Source organism: Mastomys coucha, unplaced genomic scaffold, assembly GCF_008632895.1.
Source record: "Mastomys coucha isolate ucsf_1 unplaced genomic scaffold, UCSF_Mcou_1 pScaffold4, whole genome shotgun sequence".
NCBI classification, from domain to species: Eukaryota; Metazoa; Chordata; class Mammalia; order Rodentia; family Muridae; genus Mastomys; species Mastomys coucha.
This window is the reverse complement of record NW_022196910.1, coordinates 2,686,081-2,694,184: the sequence shown is the minus strand read 5'-3', so window position 1 is coordinate 2,694,184 and position 8,104 is coordinate 2,686,081. Positions and strand designations below refer to the sequence as shown.

General features: G+C 54.9%; 1 protein-coding gene across 1 annotated transcript; it reads right to left on the bottom strand.

The window, feature by feature from the left end:
- Nucleotides 1-203: 203 nt before the first annotated feature.
- Plpp2 (phospholipid phosphatase 2) lies at nt 204-7,795 on the bottom strand. Its single transcript, XM_031349199.1, has 6 exons — nt 7,632-7,795; nt 4,716-4,867; nt 4,338-4,612; nt 1,590-1,647; nt 1,225-1,401; nt 204-1,025 (listed from the first exon to the last, which is right to left on the bottom strand). Exons 1-6 carry the CDS (start codon nt 7,681-7,683, stop codon nt 909-911), a joined length of 831 nt encoding a protein of 276 aa, XP_031205059.1. The 5' UTR covers nt 7,684-7,795; the 3' UTR covers nt 204-908.
- Nucleotides 7,796-8,104: the final 309 nt, after the last annotated feature.

Genomic DNA, 8,104 nt, shown 5'->3' with positions numbered 1-8,104 from the left:
AAGCATCCGTTCCACATGGAGGAAGGCCACGGTGGCTATGAGGCCTCTGTCTTAACCTATATACAAGACACCAAGGCCAGATCTCTGTCCCCTAAGTCTCTACTAAGACTAGCAGGTCCAGCACAATGCACTGGGGAGTAAGGTAGGTGCAAGAGGGCCATCTACCTCACCAGGAGAGCTTGAAAATCAACAGGCACGGCAGAGACATTTGGTACAAAGTTTATAACATACCCTTCCATGAAACAGGAACTTGAAGTGTTTTGAAACAAATGGGAATGGCAGATCCAGGACCTACTTCCAATGCCTGGCTAACACATTTGGTCCATATGGACAGAGTAGGGACAGGACAGGGCATCAAGCCTGAGGGAGGGGCTTGGAGGCCTCCAGCAGTAATCTTCCACAGGCTTGAGAAAAGGATTCAGACCAAAAGCTACATGTGACCTTCCAGGCAACCTGGACGCCTAGGCAGCCCGAGGGTTGGCAGCCATCTTCACACTTGTGATCCCTGCCCAAGGCCAAGGGCAACTGCCCCACTCCAGCAAACAAGGCGTTCATCACCTTCAGGGCTGTCAGGAAGGGTGCTGACTTCATGAACAGTCTCAGACCAACCATTCCAGGGGCCATGCTGGGATGGCCCTCCTCAAAAACCCACTGGAGATGGGAGACAGCCCTCAGAGCAGGACTGCATCTTTTGAGGCCATTCAATAGTCAGAGAATGATGAGGATGGGCCCTGCCCACACTCAAGGCCAGACAGGTACCCAAGACCCTGGTCCACAGTCACCAGCCGGGACCCTGGGTCAGCTCCAAAGCCAGTAGTGCCTGATCAGAGGCAAGGGGTCAACACGTGACTGGCCCACAGGTGACTTCCCAGATTCCAAAGCAGGAAGAGACAGGGTACTCATAGCAGCTACGGCCGGTCACCAAGGGTCAGCGTCAGTGACAGACTGGGCTTGCGCTCCCGCTCTTCATCCTCCTGGCAGGGCTGAGGCGGCCGGGATTTGAAGAAATCTGAAACATAGCGGACCTGGGAAGAGGGAAGGCAGTCAGTAGGGCTAAAAGAAGAATATCTGGGAGCCTCAAAGGAGAAGCTAAGGAGGGTTGTCATGTGGATGGATGGGGCCAGTGGTGAGGGGTAAGCTCTTGGAGGCAGACCAGCAGGCAGAGGTCATGAAACGCTGGAGTCAAGCAGAGAAGATCCTGTAGGACAGGCAAGCAGGACTCACCGTAAGGCAGGCCACCAGGGCTCCCTGCAGGAGGCCGACAAGGACATCACTCCAGTGGTGCTTGTGGTCAGACACGCGGGTATAGCCCACATAGATTGCAAAGGCCACCAAGAAGAACTGAATGGTGGGCCTTAGCAGCCGTGCCCACTTCCAGCAGAGCCGAGCCTGCACATATAGCTGTTGGGACATCAGCCTGTCATCACCTGGGCTCATGAGTGTCCACAGCCTGCCCAGCCCAGGGCAAGAGTCACAAGTCCTCCTACCCTTAGTGCCTCCTCCACAGATCCCGTTGTGCAGTAGGGAAGACCAAGGGCCAGGGAAGGGGTTGCCCCATAAGGTTCCCTGGGAAGAAGATGGATACTCACCGCCAGGAACAACATGCAGTACATGCCAAAGGAAGAGTGGCCAGAGTAGAAGGACAGCCTGGGAGGAGAGAGGACAGCCGGTCAGGGAGACCCAGAGGCAGAGCCAAAAGCTCCTTGGGGAGCTGGCAGCCACAGAGGGGGGGAGCTGGCAGCCCCAGAGGGGTGCAACTGGAAACTAAGGGAAGCGGGGTCAGAGAGGTGGCTCAGCAGTCAAGAGCCCTGACTGCTTTTGCAGAGGGCTCACGTTCAGTTCCTAGCACCCACATCCTACTGTTCACAGCTACCTATAACTCCACCTCCAGGAAATCTGATGCCTCTGGCTTCTGAGGGTACCTGGAGTCATATGCGTGCGTGCGCGCGCGCGCGCGCACGCGCGCGCGCGCACACACACACACACACTTAAAAGTAATAAAAGTGGAATTTACTTATTTTCATTTTATGCATATGGGTGTTTTGCTTACATTTCTGTGTACCATGTGCATGCAATGCCTGCAGAAGCCAGAAGAAGGCATCAAATCACACCTGAGGAATACAAATGGTTGTGTGGGGGGCTACCTTATGGGTTCTGAGATCTAATACAGATCCCCTGAAAGAGCAGGTGGTGGTATTAACGGCTGAGCCATCTCTTTAGCCCCACAAAATAAAATTTTAACCTGAGGGGAGCTGGAGTGATGGTACAACAGTTAAGAGCACCGGATGCTCTTCCAGAAGACCTGAGTTCAATTCCCAGCAACCACATGGTGGCTCACAACCATCTGTAACTCCAAGTCCAGGAGATCTGATGCCCAATTCTGGCCTTCATTGTTACCAGCCATGCATGTGGTATACAGAAATATGCAAGCAAACCACCAATACACATAAAATAAAAATAAAATTGAAAAACAAATTTTAACCTGAGGGAAGGCTTGCACACAGGACACTCCATCAGGAGCCCCTGGAACAACCATCTCCTCTCTTTACTCTCAGTTCACCAAGTCCAACCCCCTGTCTGGCCCTGGAGCAACCATGGCCAGCAGGCCCACACTGTCAGACTCCCAATACTATAGTCACAGCCACTGCTGGGACAGTGGCCTGGGTTGCTGACTGTCACCTCATCTTACAAAGATATTAGTTACTGCTTGAGTGGCAGCCAAGGCCTATGCTTTGGAGGCTCAGAGGAGCCATCTCCCCCAAGGATACCCCCAGAGCCACTCTCCAATCTTGGCAGACAAAATAAGGCTAAAGCAGAGTCCCCAAGCCCCACCCCAACACCCAGAAAACAAAAGTGAAATGTATATCCAATCCTGCTGACTGCTATGCCGACAATAGACCTCATTACAACATAGATACCCACAGTTCCCTCATGGGAGCCACTAAATAGGCAACCACAGTGTCCACTTTCCCTGTGACTCAGTGCTAGAGAGATCTGCCTGGCATGTTAGAGTCAAAGCTGTGGGTTTGATCTTCAATACAGCCACAAACAGACACTGGCAAAAGTCACTATTTTGCAACAACAACAAAACTCCAAGGCATGTAGAGTAAATGCTCAGCACATACATAGCATGGCTAATAAATAGAAACTGTCTAAGACTTTGGGGAGATGGTCAGCCAGTAACATGCCCGCTGTGCACGTCTGAGGACCTGGGCCCACCCCTAATAACCCTGTAAAAGGGAGTACATTCCTTAAGCCAGGACTGCAGCTTGTTGGCTGGTCTAACAGAACTGTGCAGCTCTGGGTTTAGTGAAGGACCTTGCCTCGACATATAATGTGAAGAAGGACTGGAGAGAGGACTTTGCAGTTGAGAGTGAGTGCCCAGCGCACTTGTAGAGGATGAGGGTTCAGTTCCCAACACCCACGTGGCAGCTGACAACAGCTTGTAACTCCAGCTCAAGAGGATCGGATGCCCTTTTCTGACCCCCATGGACTCTGGCAGGAATCTGATGTACATCCATACATTCAGGAAAACACACACACACACTATATATATATATATATGAGAGCTTACCACTGATGGCAAACATATACAGACACACAAACACACACACATAAAAGCGGCCCATGAGAAGACACAAGCACCAAGCTTAGGACACTGCAACTAGTCCCTTGAAACGCCCAGAGTTGAGAACAACCATGAAGAATGAAGAAAAGGACAGAAGCCAAGAGGACATTCTAGGCCGGTCATGATGGCACAGGCCTGTCACCCCCGGCACTCAGGAAACTGAGGCAGGAGACTGAGGTCATTCTGGGCTACATGGCAAAAGGCTGTCTCAAAAATCTAAAAATGCATTATGGATGTGAAAAATGCCAATAATATTCCAAGTGAAAAAGTGCCAGAAGTCCTGATGGCTCACTGGAGACAACAGACAGAGTGGGGCTCAGCAGAGATTACAGAGCGAGGATGAGGATACAGGGGCCAGGCCAAGAATGAACAGTAGGGACCCAGAAGAGGAGAACACCAGGAAAAGAAACAATGCTAACTGCACACAAGCTCACCCGCAGAAGGCCCTAAGGAACCAGGAGCTCCTTTGCCACGGAAGATCCCTCATCACAGGCCTCAAGGCACGGGAGGTAATCACCACCCCCCTGAGGGCTGGCCACTGCCTCTTAGACAAATGAACCCTAAGACTGCCCACTTGTGTACCTGCCCTGCCATAGATGTAAAGGGAGAGCCATGGCTGCCTCCTCTGCCTGCCTCTGTGGACCAATTTTGTCCATCCACCAGGCTTCCTATCCATCAGAGCCTTGCCTGGGCTACAGCCAATACCTACCTGGCCTCGGTGACATTAGCAGGGTTGCCCCTGCACACCTCCAGCTGCACGTAGCCAGAGCAGTTGACCCGGCTCCAGTCAGGGTCACAGACAGCCAAGAAACTGGGTCGAAGACGGCCAATCATGTACTTAGCCAGGTCAGTCAGAGACTGGCTCACGGCGGCCCCGAACAGAAAGGTTCCCAGCACCTTGTAGATGGCAGCCACATAGTTGTTGAAGTCAGAGCGCGAATAGAGACGGTCTGTGTACACCAGGTAGGCCTCCCCCAATGAGACCTGCCAATGGAACAACCACAGAGCACTAGGCAGACACAGCTCCCACTGTGTCCATCCTGCGGGCGGGCTGGCCCACCCCCACCCAAGCCCTTTTCACCCTTACAAGGACCACAGTGGCTGTAATGATGACCCCAGCCATGAGTCCATGGGTAATCGTGTCTGGACGGTACGGGTACCGGATGGAGTCGTCTCCGCAGTAGAACCCTCGCCTATATGGTGTATTCACCAGGGTCAGGATGACGAAAGGCAGAGAGGCTGTGGGAGGCAGGGGAAAGTACATGGTTCTCCGAAGTGCACATTCCTGCCCCACTGTTATATGCACATCTATCACAGCCACTCTGCATGTCCCCACTGGAAACTACTCCGTTGGCTTCTTTGAATGAGCCCAACTACTGAGCAGCTCTACTCAGCTATAACCTGGCCTCACTTCAGGCCTCCCTAGAGCTGACTCTTCACCAGCAACCAGGACCTTTGTACACATACTGCAAGCACCTCTCACTTCAGCACCCCTCCTGAAGCCACCATGGAGGAACTGTTGCTCTTCATGGCTTCTGTCCCCTGTAGAGCTGTATGGTCACCTTAGTGGTAGTTGGCTGAACTGCCCCATCTGCTTAGGCACAGCAGGACCCTGCTGTGCTCAGAGTGGGACTGCTCTGTGAGAGTTGCTCCTGGCAACTGCTCACTGCCTCACGATGTAAGACTGTGAGGCTGTGAGGCTGTGTAACTCACAGCCAGGGAACAGCTAGAGGGCCACCCCTTGGGTCTCTGCGTTATCTACCTTCATTCCAAGTTCTGAGCCAATGCTAGCTACACACTGGACAAGATGGACCCAGCCCTGGAAGGAGAAAGCTCAGACCAAAGTCAGAGTCACGGCCACCCTTGGAAATGAATGGCCTGGTACTGAAGCTGTGAACAGAGCTGCACTCTGAAGCCTCCAACCAAGGGTAGTTGGGAGGTGAGAGCCAGTCACAAGGACAGGACAGTGGGCAGCACCTTGTTCTGCAGGCCCAGGAACACAGACACTCCCAAAGAGGCAAACCCCTAAAAGTGCCCTTTGCCCGTGAGCATCAGGGAAGCTGTGTGTGGAGTGCATGGCTCTCAGGTCCTGAATGGCTAGGTGAACACTGAGGGGAGACTCAACATGCAAAGGGAAAACGGACTGGCCAGAATACAGTCCCTGTCGTGGACTGAGCCATCTCAGAGCCCAGAGGGGACATGATCCAGGAAGGTGCTAGCATCATGAAGCTGAGAGGTGGGGCCAAGAAGTAAGGAGACAGGAGCATGTCCCCTGGGAGGGGACACCTTAATAACAGTGAGAGAAGTCTTGAAGGAGAAGAGGTCAGAGGAGAAGGATGGCACAGGGTAAAATCAGGGGAGGAGAGAATAGGGAAGAGGGGGAGGGGGAGAGGAGAACAAAGAGGAAGAGAGCATGGGACTCGGGGAGAAGGGGAGAGCAGGGGAGAAGGGAGAAGTGGGGAGAGGGGGAGAGCACGGGAGAGGAGAGGAGAGGGGGAGAGGTGGGGAGAGGGGGAGAGGTGGGGAGAGGGAGACTGTAGGAGAGAGGAGAGGGGGAAAGGAAGGAAGAGGGAGAGAAGAAGGGATGGGGAAAACAATGGAGAAGGAGAGGAGGGGAGAGGGGGAGAAAAGGGGAGAGGAGAGGGGGAGAGCAAGGGAGGGGGAGAGGGGAAGAAGTGGGAAAGAGGAAGAGCAGGGGAGAACAGGGAGATGGTTAGAGAGAAGATCAGAGAGGAGAGAGTATCAGAAAGATGGGAGAGCGAGGAGAGAGGGGAGTCAGAGGAAATAGAGGAGCTGAGGTCAGAGAAGGATGTGAGCGATCAGAGGACGAGGTAAAGTCTGAGGACCTGGTGATAGAGACAACTGAAGACTGAAGACATGCCCCGCCCGGGCCCTTTCGTCAAGCCCAGCCCTTGAGGACAACTGAAGTTAGTCCTCCTGAAGACAACTGAAGTTAGTGAATCCTCTAACCCAGGCAGACAACCCAGGCAAACCACAGCCACGGGGACAGCTGTGCAAGGTCTGGACCGACCTAAAGTCCTGAACATGGCTGGGTTGCATGGCAGGTGTAGGCCAGGACACTGGCTCCCAGCTGTGCCCCCTCTTCTTCCTCCACCTACAGTAGGTATCTGTAGGGTACGTTGTCCCCACCAACAGGAAAGGGACTCCTTCATTCTGGCTGCATGGCCTCCCTATCACCACCCAAAGTCTGCACTGACTCCGGTGTTCAGAAACATAGGCCTCCTCCTGCTGCTGTGACTCCCCAGGTAGCTCCGCCCCTGGGGACCCAGGACGTTCTAAGGAAAAATGTAAACTATTTCCAAGTCCTGTAGTACATGGCACACAGTTAAAACAACAGAAGTGGCTCAACAAACTATACACTTAAAAAGAGTGCCAATGCCTGGGGGGCGAGGGGGGGCGCTCCCACAGGGCCTCCTGGCTGCCAACGGGCGGGCGCAGCTTAAAAAGAGTATCCTTCCGGGATATGGAAGGTGGAAGGAGAGGGAGATGCAGAATGGGGGAGGATACACAGCACCCCGTCACCGCCTTGGGTTAGAATCCAGCCACTGTCCCCTGGGCCCCAACAAACACTTGGCCTTTGTTCCAGCCTGGGGGGGTTCGGGACGCTCCTCCCCGCAGCCTGAACCGGACTGGCAGGTTTGTCTGTGCTAGCCTAGCCGTCCCCGCCTCCCGAGGGCACAGTGCTGGACCTTGGCCACGGGTCACTGGCCTGCAGGGTCTTGGTGCCGCCCCGCCCGTGTGAGTCACATTGCTCCCCAGCACTCGAGCGACTTCCTGCTGCCAGGACCCTCCACCCGGGAACAGCTACAGGTAGACAGGCAGCCCCGATCCCGCCAGGCGCCCAGGAGGGCTGGCGGGGAGCTCACAGGGAAGTGGGGAGCATCGGTCACCATCGTCCGCATCTCAAACGCACACTGGCCTGAGGGACAAGGGGAGTGTGCACCTGGGAAAGAATCCCCGCACCCGGGGCTGAAGCTCTTACCGACCAACACGCACAGCACGTCCAGCAGCACGAAGACCCACCTCCGCTCCATGTCGCCCCCGCCCAGGGATGCCCGCGACCCCCGCCTGCCCCAGCTGTCCCGGCAGCCCCAGGATCACATGGCGGTGGAGACTGCCCGACCCAGGGAAAGGGCTGGGCTTGACGAAAGGGCCCGGGAGAGGCGGAGGCGGGGCTGGGGAGGGCGTGGCATGAAGAGAAAGTGCGGAGGCGGGAGGGCAGGAGAGGGCGGAGGCCCTGAGGGGTGTGTTTGCCACTTTGACCCGGGCATGGAGGGGCAGGGGCTTCGGGGCTGGGAAGGGAGGGGTCCTCAGGATAAACCCAAGTCCCCTAGTTGGGAGGAATCTCCAAGCTGGGATCCCGGAATCTCAGGGCTGAGAACAAGGCTCAGAAGTGTTGCAAAGCTTGACTGGGGTCTCCCTGTTGTAAAAGGAGTCTTCCAGCTGGGAGGGGCC

Coding starts and splice junctions, on each gene's coding strand:
- Plpp2 (XM_031349199.1), bottom strand. CDS start 7,683: ATGGAGCGGAGGTGGGTCTTCGTGCTGCTGGACGTGCTGTGCGTGTTG. Junction 4,613..4,715: donor TTACAGCCACTGTGGTCCTT/GTAAGGGTGAAA, acceptor TTCCATTGGCAG/GTCTCATTGGGGGAGGCCTA. Junction 1,648..4,337: donor GCTAATGTCACCGAGGCCAG/GTAGGTATTGGC, acceptor CTCTCCTCCCAG/GCTGTCCTTCTACTCTGGCC.